The 16055-nt window shown below is 43.7% G+C and overlaps 1 protein-coding gene across 2 annotated transcripts; it reads left to right on the forward strand.

The window, feature by feature from the left end:
- The first annotated feature begins 603 nt into the window (after window positions 1-603).
- On the forward strand, window positions 604-12442 carry LOC111873475 (farnesol dehydrogenase). 2 transcript variants are annotated; one of them, XM_023868224.2, is made up of 8 exons: window positions 604-769; window positions 3795-3939; window positions 4960-5128; window positions 5775-5904; window positions 6240-6372; window positions 7319-7471; window positions 10315-10375; window positions 12217-12442. In XM_023868224.2, exons 2-7 carry the CDS (start codon window positions 3808-3810, stop codon window positions 10354-10356), a joined length of 759 nt encoding a protein of 252 aa, XP_023723992.1. In that variant the 5' UTR covers window positions 604-769; window positions 3795-3807; the 3' UTR covers window positions 10357-10375; window positions 12217-12442. The 2 variants fall into 2 exon arrangements, with proteins under 2 accessions (XP_023723992.1, XP_023723993.1); XM_023868225.2 differs by lacking the exon at window positions 604-769 and adding an exon at window positions 3181-3241.
- The last annotated feature ends 3613 nt before the right edge of the window (window positions 12443-16055 follow it).

The raw sequence follows: 16055 nt of genomic DNA on the forward strand, positions 1-16055 counted from the left end.
AAGGTTTCTTATAGCTTCCTGCACCGAAAATATTGTAATTCGCCATTACCGCGAAACCGCAAAAGTATATTACTGTATTCGACGATTCGGCGCTGATGTGACATCTTAACGTGAAGAAACAAACCCGCATTACGAAGGCGGGGCGCGAAAGTGACCTCTCAACAAGCAGACGCATTTTCTGAGATGTACTGGGCCTTAGTTCTAAACTGCCCCTCTGCTTAAGTAATTAAGCACTACGCCAGGAAGACGTATGGGGGAGTACATTTATAGATCCAAGTTATCTTGACCTTCGCATTAGTTGGAGTTCATTGGTCATCTTCACGCCCGGCCGTTTTACCTCCGTGGAAATAGCCCCTGGTACACATTAAACGGGAGGTTGGGGGGACCCCACAGCCGGTCTGGACGACATGGAGAAGATTCTTGATTGTACTTGGACTCGAACTCTAACCCCTCTGTCTTCCGGCCCGTAGCCAGTCGTTATACCGACTGAGCTATCCAGGCTCATAAGTCAATCAATTAAGTGATCCAAATAGCCTGCGATGGCCATGAGAGATCTAGCGAGCTGTGTGACACCGCACATTTAGTTTTAGCAAGTTCATGGTGGTGGGAATGTTGCAGCTGTGTCATGCACTCAGATATGGCTAGACGTGATATCTGGCTTATGTGATGAGTGTGCTGGAACTGCTCGGCCGAGAAGCAAGTGTATATAAAGAGGAGAACACTTGTGCAATACACAAGAGTCTGAACTGCAGGATACCTTTACAAGCAGGTAAGGTATAACAGTTTACGCTAAGCTTCACTTTATTCTATATAACATTTATACAAGATACCATTTACTGATAAACGTGTGGAGGAATAAAGTAAGGCAGCGACGGGATGTATAAGTAAATAATTCAAAATAATTTTCCACTCTTCAACTAGGTTTTCACTCGTCACTAAGAAACAGACAATTCGATTTGTTGAGCACATGTCATTTCACCTCACGACTTTCATTTCGCTTTTACTAAATTATTTTAAAATAGCAGTGAACACGTCGACAGTACTATTCAAAATATATTTTTCTTAATATGAGTTGTGGAAATCTCCTGACACACAAAATTAAATTGTGTTATGTAAATATGCGTGTATGGATATACCAGTAAATTAGAGTAATATAAAAATAAAATCACAAATACTCCAGCCACATACATTTCATTGCGTCACATGGGTTGGACGTATCTGAACTAGAAACAGTGAAGGATAGGTAAAAATTAAGGGATATGAGATTTGAGGTTCTAAAACGGATTATGAAGACTCACGTCTTCTGGAGTGTAACGATGTTAACCATGCTGCACGGCGGTAAACCGAGTTGAGAGGAAACGAACCGTCTATCTTGAGGTTTTCGTCAGTTCCTCCATGCAAATTCCGGAACTTTACGCCAATAAGGCTATGACTGTGCCCTTGCAAATCCTTTCCAATTCATTATTCATCGTATTATCTTATCAGCCGACGATACTAATATCGATACTGAAATCACCATCAAATATCTCAGCGCGGGGTGTTACATCCGAACAGGCATGATGTTCAACTTGAATTGCTGTCATACAGAGTTCGTGAAAGAATTGAGGGAAATCACCATAAGCTTCAGTGTTGAGGGGGAGGCCTCCGGACTGAAAATCGAAAACCAAACCTCTCCGAGATCCAAGGGAGAATATTTATCCACTGAACCGAGGCGTTAGTTGATTCCAAGGAAATTATTCTTGTTTAATTACGGTTTATTTAAGGAAGCTTTCAACTGCTAACGTTAACTAGCGCTGAATGACGACATCACCAGGTAACACTGGACTGGAAATGCTGGGAAAGAGGGCGGTCATTGGCTAATTGAAGGTACTACTGCAGCATTTTCCTCAAGGAACTATGGAAAGCCATAGAAAATTAAATAAGAGTAGCCGGGCCGAGATTTGAACTACAGACATTCCGACTATAGAACAACACGGTACGCACTCGTCTGGAATATTCTGAACAGACATGCCAAAATACGTTTCCTCTGCACGCAACCTGAAGGTCTTCGACCAATTCATTACTACGACCTTGTAGGACTGCGGACAGGAAGCAGATGGAATGATGTTGCGCAACACAGAGTAACAACGTCTATCTATAGCTTGTCTGAAGTGTCTGAGGGCGCGTCATACTTTGAACACGCAACGTTACGTAACAAACTTCCTATGTATCATTGAGTACTGTCCGAGAAACTAGCCGTGATCGCTGATGTGGGTAGCCTACCTATCTCTTACAGGTACAATTTAACTTTTAGTATTGTGGCATGCAAATCCGCTACTACGCAACGACCGCGAAATAACCAACTATACAACAACCGTTGCTACGTAACGGATCCGCCGACAAACACGAAATCGTCATAAAGATCCAACAATACTGGGATACGGTGTTTCCTGTGCGGTTATAAGCAGTTTGTGAAGAGTAGGTTTGAGAGTCTCTGAGTTAGAGAACTGCAGTTCAGTCGCTGGGAGCTGTAGCTGTGAGAAATTGGCAATGATTAAGGGAACTCAGAGGAATCGGACCGTCCGACCGTTAGTCTCTTGCCCAGGTTCGAACCTAGGTGAGGTCATGTCGGATTTGTGGTGGACAAAGTACCAACGTAGAAGGTTGTCTCCGAGTACTTCGGTTTCCCTGCATATTCTCATTCAACCGACTGCTCCACACTCATCATCTATCATTCGGGGCTGGTAGAATAGCCAGTTAGTGACGACGTACCAAGTGGACTCATATTCACACCACCCCAAGTAAAGCGGAACGTACAACGTCGAAGGCCGGTACCAAGCAACGGCTATAGGGAGACAGTAACAGACTGAGAACACTAGTCTGTTCGTGATAGTGATTAGTGAAGTGTAATAACGAGTTGTAAAATTGTGCAATAAATCTGATTTCCAATTCAAACCCCGTCTATAACCAAACTCTATAAACGTGCCAGCCTTTTTAAGTTGAGTTGCGTACCCTTGTAATCCCTAACGCTATTCATCATTTATCACATATCGTCAGTTACAACAGATTTAAATTGGTTGTTTACCCGGCATGCTTCGATATCTAGTGTCATCTTCGGGGCTATCTGTTTTGTATCTCAGTAGCTGAAAGTTAGATCAAGGTCACTGTCTGTGGCTGTACATGCTTTTGAACATTTCAGATGCTTACATTTTCTGTAACGAACCGTCTTATAGATAAGTACATCAAGCATTACAAATGTGAGGTACATATATTAAGCCTTTTATGTTTAAGAGGTTTTTGTGTAAATCGTCTTATACATGTAACATGCTAGCACACGTTTCTTTACGTATGCTTCCTACATGTGAGTCGTCATAAAGACCGCCTCTGTGGTCTAGTGGTCAGAGTTCCTGGCTACAGATCTGTTGTCCAGTGATTCAGACTAGCTCTTTCTACCGGGCCCAACTGAGTACGTTTATCCTGCCTCATCCACCTTAGGACGGAGACAGAGTCAGTCTCCGAAACGTTGTGGTTTTTGTCTTCTATATACCAGACGATGGATATAGTCCAAAATAAGCCTTATACGTAGTTCTGTACAGCATACACCATCGTCAGAATCCTTTCAAGTCTATCTGTATTAGTGCTGTTGGCGGATTTGTCGAGAAAATAAATGTGTTTTTCCGAGGTTTGAATATCAGATGATCTACGTTTCATATGCATTTGTGGCCTGTTTACTGACCCTCACTCGTAGTTACCAAGAACAGACAGAAAATGTACCGGTGTCAGACCGTCTGAAAGTGCGCACAAATTTGTTTCAGTACTGAGACTAAAATGGAGCGTTGGTCAGGTCGTGTTGCCGTGGTAACAGGAGCCAGTGCCGGGATAGGAGCAGCCATCGCTAAAGAACTCGTGAAGAAAGGACTCAAAGTGGTCGGACTGGCGCGCAGAGTGGAGAGGATTGAGGTAACTTCATGTTGTAGTCTTCTGCAGTTACAACAACCTGAAATCTGGTTCGTGGCTGCCAATGTTTCGGAGGAGCCTGCTGCCTGTAGAAGCAGATAAAGGTGGCAAGTTCTTCAGGAGACTATGGTGGAGGTGAAGACGTAAGCAGTATTTTCCTCCGAAACTAAGGTAACCATGTATGAGACTAACCGGTTTTGACGACACTTCAAATTTTCACCGTCATGAAAACCACGTGACTTACAACTCCTGTCCGGTAATTATATTAGGAACTAATAACCACTTTCAGTTACCACTCCCGTTTCCTTCTGTTAAAGTTTTATGAGGAACTAAACTTCCCACAAATGATGATGATACTAGTGATATGCTACATTTAATATTGTTCAGTTGTGAAATTCTTTTTGAGAAATAAATTTTTAAAAATATTGAAGGCCGTTGACAATTTCACGCAAGTCTCCTCGTTTATTACATAAATCTTTCCCTGTAACAGGCCATGGGGACTTAGAGGCTCGTGAGACGTCGAGGATCCCACATTTTCTAGTCAGTCGGCTAATATATGGTGATGAGCCCGTTAGCCTTACGCGCCGGCCGCATTTTAGCCCCAGGAAGATTCCTGATACTCATTTCTGTTACAGGCTAAGTCGACCCCAGGGCCACAGTGCGTCTGGTATTATTAGACAAATTGGAAAATCCAATGACCACATCTGGAATCGAACTCGCGACTTTCTAGCTTGTAAAATAGTGCCTCAACCGATATTGCTACCACGTGCCCTGTTTCCTTCGCCTAATTTTTCTAAAACTGCCCAGCGTCTTCGAGAACTGAACAGGCTCTTCGCTTCTTTATCAATTACTCTTCGTCTTGTCTATAAAAATACGGAAGTTAGTAGAGCAGGCACATCGTAACAGTCACCTGCTTCTAGTGCTCAGGTTAGCAGTAGTGGGACTACACCCCCACCCTCTCATCTGGATCCATACTACGGTGATTAATCAATTAAGCGCAGGAATAAACGTGCTGTGTTTCAGGAGCTAGCCGCCTCCCTGAAATCCGCACCGGGTAAACTGCACGCTCTGAAATGTGACGTTACTAAGGAGAGTGAAGTTCAGGCGGCCTTCAAGTGGATCAAAACTAACCTCGGTGGAGTCGACATCCTCATCAACAACGCAGGAGCTGCTTATAACAGCAAACTTATAAGTACGTACCGTGAATATTATCAACCACTGCCACAGGCACACGGGATACGGCAATCTTAGGCCCGTTCCAACTCTATCACGTTCAAAAACTACAATCTTTTGGAATGTGCCAACATGAGGGGTATTGCCCTGAGACGGTAATCTTCTCAGTCGGCACCTCAAATCCGTTCTCAATGTTTTAGCTTGCTGAAAATGTACAGAACTTTAAAGGTATTTAGGCTCCTGTTGTCACCGTGCAGTCTGATAGGGACCTGCAACCATAGACTTGAAAGCTTTCTGACGATAGTGTATACTATACTTCTTTTTGGCTTGGTTTGGACTCCATCCAACGTCTGGTATGTAAAAGCAAAAGACCAGTCTCCGAAACGTCGTGGTCTTTTGTCTTTTACATACCACACGATGGATGAAGTACAAAGTAAGGCAAAAGAAGTACCTGCAACCATGTACAGAATATAATTAAGTTTCTGCTTTCAGCGTAGACTCTGATATGAACCAACAGCACTGTGGAGAACTTCACTGTTCTTTGACCCTAGAATATATGTCGGAGAACCGCTGTACCACAAACTCTGATAACCCATTTCAGTTTCCCGTCATTCATGTGCCACAGAAATGTTCGCGTTAAACTAACTGACGTTCTGTATCTCTAGCCGGCCCAGCTGAGAACTGGAGACGAATCCTGGACCTGAATGTCCTAGCGCTGAGTGTCTGCACCAAGGAAGCGCTCGAGTCCATGAAGGAGAAGGGAGTGGATGATGGACACATTGTTCATATTAACAGGTGACTCACAAGGCAGTCGTATCCTGCAAGTTATTTGTGGCTTTCCAATTGATGTTCCCCCAGTTCTCACTAACACATGTTTATACAGTGAGGTTTCTTGCGGAACTCTCGGTGAAGAGTGAGGTGCTCTCACTGGCAAGTCTAGCCGACCCATACGGCTTCAGTTCACTTGATGGTGGGGTACTTTAGAAAGCAAACTGTAGTACATTTAAAACTTCCTGTAACTGATTTTCCTTTATGCTTTACTTCGATTCACGGCTAAGCTCTCTTGAAATCTTACTGTAGCTCATGTAACTTTTCTTGTAACTGATATTCTTTTCTGCTTTACTTCACAGTATCGCAGGTCACAGTATTCCGAACTTGGATATTGTCGTCCACATGTACTGCGCAGCGAAGCACGCCGTCACAGCGCTCACTGAGGGGCTCAGGCGGGAACTGGTTAAGCAGAACTCAAAGATACGGGTTTCTGTGAGTGTAAAGTGACTGTTATGTGCCGTACTCTACATCTAGTTCTATCAGATGGTCTTTTTATTTAAGATATTCAAATTACAAAGTTCTTTTGTCATGCTTGGTGAGAATTATTTTAATTCAAGTAGTGGCTGTTTCATTATTCTGTATCTTATGGTTCTGCTGTTAATTCTTTGTGTTATTACTGTGTTCATTCTAATTCAAGATGACCTGTTATGTGCATTTCTAGATGTATGCCCTAAATACCCAGATGTGAGCGGGGAAACCACGGTAAAGAATTGCATGGCACCAATATTTTATTGTGTGTACTTGGACCCTCTATGGTCTAGTGGTCAGAATTCCTGGCTACAGATTACGGAGGTCCGGGTTCGATTCCCGGCGCTACCAAGTTTTGTGAAACGGTGTCCACTCATCCTCATGAGGATAACTGACAAGCTATTTCAAGGAAATAGCGGCTCCGGTGCAGAAACCCGAAATTAACGACCGTGGGTATTCGTTGCGCTGACCACGTTACACCCTCTATCCACTGAACTTGGCACTAACTTCGCCGGCAAACGGCGGTCGCTCGGTCGGTATAGTTCGCTTGCCGACTAGAAGCCTCAGAGTTTTTTCATTAGGACCCCTTTATGATTTTGTTGATGTTGACGGTGGAGTTTTCGAAAATTTATTATACTAGATGAACTGTACCAACATTGTCATGTGAACAATAAATGCCGGTATTAGAAACAGTACTTAATCTCTCTTTCTTATCAACAGTTTTGGAAGTGTACAGTGAAATAGGATGCATGTCTATGTACATTTTTGCGTAGAATGACGGATACTATGACCTCCCAGATTATTGACCTTTCTTCCTGGAACACTCTGTATAGTAAACTTGAAACACACTTTTGTAAAGCCCCACAAATCTTTCATACTGTACTCAGGAGTGGCTTCATTTCCTTTTCAGAGTGTGAGCCCCGGAGTGGTGGAAACAGAATTCATGGCGGCGTCTGGAAGGGATGTAGATCCCAAACAGATATATTCTAGCATCCCTCACTTGGACGCCAAGGACATTGCAGATGCTGTTTTGTATGTGCTTGGAGTCCCTCCACATGTACAGGTACGGACTGGCCTACTACTCGTATTCGAGAGATTCTGGGTTCATTGACATAAAATGCGAAAAAAGCAGCAGTCGTCGTTTATCGCAACCTCCCAGGAATAACACACACAAATGGCCAATTTTATACCGTTTCCTGTACATATGTGTGGTATACTACACTTCATATATCCGCTTCAAAATATAAGTACTCACAGAATAGACATGATAGACCGACTGAAACGACTGTTCGCATGTTCGTGGCATACTAGCTAACTTACATTACTGGAACGAGTTAACGCTCGGCAGTTCGTTGCCGTGGTGACCCGAAATTGCGTAAGGGCAACAATGAATCTCAAAACAGTATGTGATATATCAGGTGATAGCAGATGCAGGTCGCAAAATGTATGGGCAAGACTCCAAACTGTAATACACAAAATTCCCAGCGCGTCATATGCGCCTCATAAATCTTACTGTCGGCATGTCAAATAATCTGATTTGTTGCTTATTTAACGACGTTGTCAGTAACTTGCAACATACAGTGTCGAATGACTACATTATTGTGAACTGGAAAGCATGCGGAAGGAAACAGTTTATTCTTAGTTTACGGTACTATCCCAGTATCGGAGGGATTGTGTAAAACGACGAAAACTTGTCAAGATAGTCGTTGTCTCGGCCCAGAGTTGGATTGTTCACATAATGAAGTATGATAACTGTCACGTTTGTTTGGGAATTACTATACACGGGGTGTGGATTTGTAGCTGGATTTATTGAACATTTACAGATTGTCACTGCAAGTAACTACAGCGCTATCGCTAATTCACAAACTCTAAACTGCAATACAGAAAAGCACTAAGTCTTTTCAGTCAGCAGTATGTTCAGCGGTTGTCGTCTGGTAACGGCTTCCAATGCCGTAGCTTCATCAGCTTCCGTGTTCCCGCCCTTACTGTCTCACAACTAACTAAACTCTAAGACTTTCCTGCTTATAAAGTCTCGGTACAGACCACCTATGAAGCAGCTTTCCCAACAATTCTATTGCTGCTTTACGTAGCTGTTTCACGGCCCTCGTAGAGGAAACCACCTCCCAGTTACTCAATTGGTGCGTGATAGGAATCTGTTGCGGCTATTACCTAGTAACGGCTGTTTGTAGAGTCATTACATAGCACCGAGTCTACATGCTACATTATAAATAAAGAAGTTCATTAATGGTCTTCGTTAAACGGAACTTCATTATGGACCAGTATGGCTGAAAGTCAGAACAGCTGTACAGTTTTTAGTGAAAGTTGTCTGTAACGAAATTTTAAAATCTGTTCGCCACTTTTAGGTTTAGATACTAGACTAGACATTACCCTGCAAATTTGTGCAAAGCCATCCAATGCAGAATTTCATACAAGTCAGACCATCAGCGCTCAAGTTAAGATTTAAAGAAAAAGAAAACATTTTTCCTTCTCTGAATTTGTAAAATTGAAAAGAAAAATGTGATTGAACACACATTTGTTCAACAGTTCATGTTTTCAACCCTCTTTATTTCCCATTAACATTTAGAGAGTTACGCGTGCCAAGTTACACTCGAAATACGTGCAAATGTACAAAAATGTAAAGTGTCCGTCATTTTTTCTCTGCATTTAAGCAACATTGAAAGTTATCCAACAGCAGACACCAGTTCAACAATATGGATACATATTGGGACAATTAACTTAAATAACTTGGGTTATATAAATAGAAGGTGTCTGATAATGGCCTAAATCATAGGTCGAAACATGTAGCAAAAACACATGCTCGTATATGAAATAAGTAAGACACACATCAATATATGTTTTTCTTTTCATCTGAAGATATTCCGCTTTAGTGTAGTGTTGACGGTCATAACCATGAGGCATAATATCTCTTGCCTACAACGAGAATATCCTACCACACAGACACACTTCACGTACTTCGGTACTGAACCATATAAAGTACGGTCCAAGTGTCGCATGTGATGATAATGAAAACCTTGAACGTTTATCACCGGAAGCGAGAGTGAGTTCGTACAACCCATTTACGTCTTGCATTCTTGGCATAAACGCCAATTTTCTGAATTAATTAGTTACATCTGTTTCGGATAATTGGATGAAATTTTCATCCGCGCGAAAAAACACTCTTATAACAATGTTATAAAAAAAACTTCGGTTAATCCATTCGTGCTTGTTAGGAATCTGTTGTCTAGCAACAGGCGTTGTTTACAGAGTCATTACTTAGAAAAGGGTCTACATGCCGATCGGAAATCATCTAAGTCCCGCACAGCGGTGACTGAAAGTACGGCTTTATGAGATCTAGCTTCGTATAATTTTAAGACAGTTTGATGATTCGGAGTAACATGTCGCTTCCATCTCCGGGGCTGAAGAGTAATGCAAGGAATGAACAGCAGAAGCAGAAGATATGTTCCTCCGAAACGCCAGAATCTCTCCGAACTACATGGCGTTACGCAGAGAAGCATACTCTTGAAACATCAGGGAACTGCTCATCTGTAAGGTTGCCTACAGAAGGCATTCCTTACCAAGGTTCATATTGCAGGGACTCTGTCTGCATTGTGATCATATCCGCAATTATCACATTGCCTCTACAATAAAAGGATCTCAAGGTCAATGAGGTACCCGAATACATAGCCGCAAAATAAAGGTGTAGGGCCTACTATTCGACAATTTTGCGATAGTCTTGAGTCTCCCCATTCCAAATCTGATTTCTTAATGAGATCTGCAAATTCGTACGTGAGATGAATAATTTCTGGATCATGTCCAGCTCGTACGAGGTAGGGATTCGTTCAGATGGTCTGGTATGAGTGTCCTGTGGCAGGAAGAGTGATTAACGTTATTTTCCATCTGTTTCAGATCCACGAGCTCACCATTAAACCTGTCGGGGAGAAGTTCTAATAAAGTCAGTCGCGATAAGGTAAACACGATTATAACTCACATGTAAATAATAAAATGTTGCTTCTGACGCTCACATTACATCAGCTCTGACACGCAGAAGTGCAGATTGTGCAGGTCACGGTGCTACAAGCAATCTTTCAAGGAAGAAAACTGTACTGAGGCGAAGGAAGGAAATCCCATGGGTGGCGTGGGTGACTTCTCCCTTCCAGCTTACTGTTGCATGCCCCTCTAACCAAACAAAACGCGTCCCATCAGCGAAGGTTATCACGTGATTCACTGGACAGGGGAATGTAACAGGTTGCAGAAGATTTGGAGAGGGGGGTCGATCCCTGCGCTGTCTTTCTGTTTCCTCCCTATATTCACTGGTATGGCAGTTTACAACGAGGTTCTCCAGTTGCCTCCGTCTTTGAAGCCACAATTCTGGCTTTCATTCGAAAGATCTGTTTAGAGGTAACGATATACACTTGCTGGAAGTAATTTCAAATACATCATAACCGTCACCTTTCAACTCTTTCCGTAATACCATTTGTGATCATCTCTGTAGCCAAAATAACGTGTTTCAAAGTATAAACATGAAATTCTCTTTCACTCTGTGACCACTGTGGCTTAGTGCTGGCAATCTTGCTGAATCTATAAGTGCCGAATTAAAAATCTTGGAATAATGTTTAGAAATTCTAATTAATGTTTTCACTAGGCGACAAAATAATAGGTTGTGCCCGTTGTTATTTCACCTGCAATAGTAGCTCCTATTCGCTGTAACCACATTCTCACATTAGACTCCTACAACCTAACAAATAGACAGGGTGAAGGCCGGTTATAACCTAAAATTCCTCCTTAAAATTTCAAATTATAGTAATTTATTATAGTTTACATTGACTATAAAGATGGTGTAGAGTTGAAAAACTTAAATATATATGTTTCATGGCTTAATCTAGCGGCAAATACTTGTAATCCTTAGTTTAGAGGTTCTGAAATGAGTCTCGGTTGGGAACTGAGAACAGTCGCACTTAGGGCTAATCATACGGTTTCATAGACTCACCAAAATTTCGCTCCGATCTCAATTTGCCCATTGGCGGCGCGTAATTCACAAGCTGTACGTAGACGGTAGATGTCACTGGAGATCCTGCTGCCAGCAGGCCTGAACACAATGCTGGGGGCTGGAAAACAAATTATGAACCACGTGAATAGTCATGAATTTTGTGATCTGTGTGGGTTAGCTGAACGAAGTACAGTTGGGCAGATTTAATCCGTATTGGAAACTTAAGAGGTTTTCCATCATAGTTCGGTGCCGGGTTAATGCCAGTATACTAGCCCTCAAAATAGGGATCCTATTAATAAAATAGTGACTTTCTAGAAAACGGCTCTAACGATTTCGATTACACTTCAGTTATTTATAGAACCCATGGCCCTAAATAAAACTGCAATAGGGGGTGCTATCAAAAGTTAACGAACAAGGGCCCAAATGCCGATAAATTTGAAAAATGCTTGACCGATTAAGATTGAACACTGGGATCTTGTATTCGAATCACACTTGATGCATAGATGTATGTATGTGAGCGTTCTTTCTGTGTTTGTGTTGTCCTGTGTAGGAGAGGCCTTGCGAAGGGCTGATCCTCCGTCCAAGGAGTTTCACCAACTGCCTGTAAGATTCATAGTTGCAGAATTAATTTTGAATGGGAACAGGCCATGAAGCCTAACACGTCAATGAAAGAAGAGGAAGCTATTACCTAATTTCAGCCATCGGGTAATCTTCTTAGTAATTTTCGTGACAACATTTCATAGCCTTCCATTTAACTAACAGTTTATTTCACTCGAAATAACATGGGCGCTTTACTGATCTGACAAATCTCTTTATTTCAGAAGCACTGTCATGTAACCATGGGAACTTAACTGCCACAGAATTCTGGGAGAATTCCGATTTTCGGATGTGACGATTCGTGCTTGAAAAAGCACCACGCCATGAAGACTGTAACTCGATTTCTGGTACCGATAGAGGATGCTGGATACGTTCATCAGTTTGTACAAGCAACTTCGATTGAATTTGAAAGAGATAATAAAATATAAATAAAGATGATATTCATTTCTATCCACTGGAATGTAATTTAAATTTTAGAACATGTTTTGATTTCTGCTCCTAGCCAAATATTACAAGGACTATTACATCAGAGGATGGGTTGGACACGTAACTCCTATGCGACTCACAAAAGAAGTATATATATAAATATATAACGCTTTAGTCAGAAAACCCTGAAGGGAAAAGGCCGTTTGAAGACAGAGACGTATACAGGAAGTAATTAAAGTAGATCTTAGATAGGACTGGAAAGCGAAGAGTAGATTGAAATGGCTCAGGACACTGACCAGTGGCGAATTGTTGTGAACACGATAATGAAACTTCGGGTTCCAAAAAATGTTGGGAACCTATTCACTAAATGAGCAACTCTTAGCTTCTCAAAGAGGACACCCATCCACTTTTCACTCGTCCCCTCCTCTTTCCACCTCTTCCTTTGACCCTCCTTTTCTTCCCAATTACTTCATCAAAATTCTAAACGGAAATAAAGAAACTGCGAAGGTTGACGGAATAGACATTGCCCGAGTAGAGAGATGAAGAGTCCGTAAATAGGTCACAAATGGATACAGAACGTAAAACATGTCATATTGAAATCTAGGGGGGGGGCATTTATTTCTTGACACATCCTCCAACAACATTAAGTTAGGTGAGGTGAGGTGAGGTGTCATGAAGTGACGTGACGTGACTTGATGTAACTTGGCGTGATTTGACGTGACTTGGCGTCACTTGATGTGAGACGAGACGGGGCGAGGAGAGCCGAGGCTAGGTTAGGCTAGGCTAGGCTAGGTTAGGTTTGCGCAGTAGACTTATCCGCATCAATCATTAACTGAGGTGTACCATTCCCTGCTGTTAAGTTAAGTGAGGTGTCTTGAGGTGACGTGACGTGACTTGGCGTGATTTGACGTGACTTGACGTGACGTGAAGTGACTTGAAGTGACCTCACGTGACTTGACGCGAGGCTAGGCTAGGATAGGTTAGGTTAGGTTAGATTAAGTTAGGTTAGGTTGGGTTAGGATAGGTTAGGTTAATATAGGTTTGCGCAGTAGAGTTGTACGCATCAATCAGTAACTGAGGGGTACCATTCCCTGCTGTTAAGTTAGGCGAGGTGAGGTGACGTGACTTGACGTGATTTGACGTGACTTGGCGTAACTTCACGTGAGTTGACGTGACTTGACGTGAGGCGAGGCAAGGTGAGACGGGGCAAAGCGAGGCGAGGGTAGGTTAGGTTAGGTTGGGTTTGGTTAGGTTACGTTAGGTTAGCTTTGCGCAGTAGACTTGTGCGCATCAATCAGTAACTGAGGTGAAGTGAGGTGAGGAGACGTGACGTTTCGTGACTTGATGTGACTTGGCGTGACTCGGCGTGCGTTGGAGTGACTTGACGTGACGTGACTTTGCGTGATTTGACGTGAGTAGAAGTGACTTCACGTGATTTGACGTGACGTGGCGTGTCTTGGCGTGAGTTGACGTGACTTGACGTTAGGCGAGGCGAGGGTAGGTTAGATTAGGTTTCGCGCAGTAGACTTGTGCGCATAATCAGTAACTGAGGGGTATCATTCCGTGCTCTTAAGGTAGGCGAGGTGAGGTGAAGTGTGGTGAGGTGACGTGACGTTACGTGACTTGACTTGGCGTGACTCGCCGTGACTTGACTTGACGTGACTTTACGTGACTATTCGCGACTTGGCGTGATTTGACGTGACTTGGCGTAACTTGACGTGAGGCGAGACGGGGCAACGCGAGGCGAGGTCAGGTTAGGTTAGGGTAGGTTTGCGCAGTAGACTTGTGCGCATCCATCAGTAACTGAGGGGTACCAATCCCTGCTGTTAAGTTAGGTGACGTGAAGGTGAGGTGACGTGACGTATCGAACTTGATATGACCTGGTGTGACTCGGCGTGACCTAATGTGACTTGACGTGACTTGGCGTGACTTTGCGTGATTTAACGTGACTTTACGTGATTGACGTGACTTCACGTGATTTGACGTGACGTGGCGTGACTTGACGTGAGTTGACGTGCCTTGACGTCAGGCGAGGCGACGCGAGGCAAGGGTATGTTAGGTTAGGATAGGTTGGGTTAGGTTAGGCTAGGTTTGCTCAGTAGACTTGTGCGCATCAATCAGTAACTGAGGGGTAGCATTCCCTGCTCTTAAGTTAGGTGAGGTGAGGTGACGTGACGCGACTTCACGTGATTTGACGTGACTTGCCGTGACTTGACGTGAGGCTAGGCGAGACGGGGCGACGCGAGGCGAGGGTAGATTAGGTTTGGTTAGGTTAGTTTAGGTTTGCGCAGTAGACTTGTGCGCATCAATCAGTAACTGAGGGGTAGCATTCCCTGCTCTTAAGTTAGGGGAGGTGAGGTGACGTGACGCGACTTCACGTGATTTGACGTGACTTGCCGTGACTTGACGTGAGGCTAGGCGAGACGGGGCGACGCGAGGCGAGGGTAGATTAGGTTTGGTTAGGTTAGTTTAGGTTTGCGCAGTAGACTTGTGCGCATCAATCAGTAACTGAGGGGTAGCATTCCCTGCTCTTAAGTTAGGTGAGGTGACGTGACGTTTCGTGACTTTATGTGACGTGGCGTGACTTGGCGTGACATGACATGACTTTGTGTGTCTGCGTGATTTGACGTGACTTGGCGTGACTTTACGTGATTTGACGTGACGTGGCGTCAGTTGACGTGACGAGATGTGACTTGACGTGACTTGGCGTGATTTGACGTGACCTCAAGTGATGTGACGCAACGTGACGTGACTTCACGTGATTTGACGTGAGGCGAAGCGAGACGGGGCGACGCGAGGCGAGGGTAGATTAGGTTTGGTTAGGTTAGTTTAGGTTTGCGCAGCAGACTTGTGCGCATCAATCAGTAACTGAGGGGTAGCATTCCCTGCTCTTAAGTTAGGTCAGGTGAGGTGAGATGACGTGACGTGTCTTGACGTGACTTGGCGTGGCTTGACGCGACTTTACGTGAGGTTAGGCGGGACGGGGCGAGGCGAAGCGAGAATAGGGTAGGGTAGGCTAGGTTGGCTTAGGTTAGGTTAGGTTAGGTTAAGTTAGGTTAAGTTCGCGCAGTTCAGTTGTGCGCATCAATCAGTAACTGAGGGGTACCATTCCGTGTTGTTAAGATAGGCGAGGTGAGGTGATGTGAGTTGAGGTGAGGTGACTTGACATGACTTGGCGTTATTTGGCGTGACTTGACGTGATTTGACGTGAGGTGAGGTGAGGTGACGTGACTTGACGAGACTTGGCGTGATTTGACGTGACGTGAAGTGACTTGAAGTGACCTCACGTGACTTGGCGTGACTTGACGTGAGGCGGAGACAGACGGGGGAGGCGAGGCTAGTCTACGCTAAGCTAGATTAGGTTAGGATAGGTTAGGTCAGATTAGGTTAGTTTAAGTTAGGTTAATTTAGGTTGGGTTGTGTTAGGTTGAGTTGGGTTAGGTTAGGTTTGCGCAGTAGATTTCTGTGCATCAGTCAGTAACTGAGGGTACCATTCCCTGCTGTTAAGTTAGGTTAGGTGAAGTAAGGTGTGGTGACGTAACGTTTCGTGACTTTATGTGACCTGGCGTGACTCGGCGTGACTTGGGGTGACCTGATGTAACTTGGCGTGACATGACGTGACTTTGCGTGACTTGGC

Source organism: Cryptotermes secundus, unplaced genomic scaffold, assembly GCF_002891405.2.
Source record: "Cryptotermes secundus unplaced genomic scaffold, Csec_1.0 scaffold380, whole genome shotgun sequence".
Classification (NCBI taxonomy): Eukaryota; Metazoa; Arthropoda; class Insecta; order Blattodea; family Kalotermitidae; genus Cryptotermes; species Cryptotermes secundus.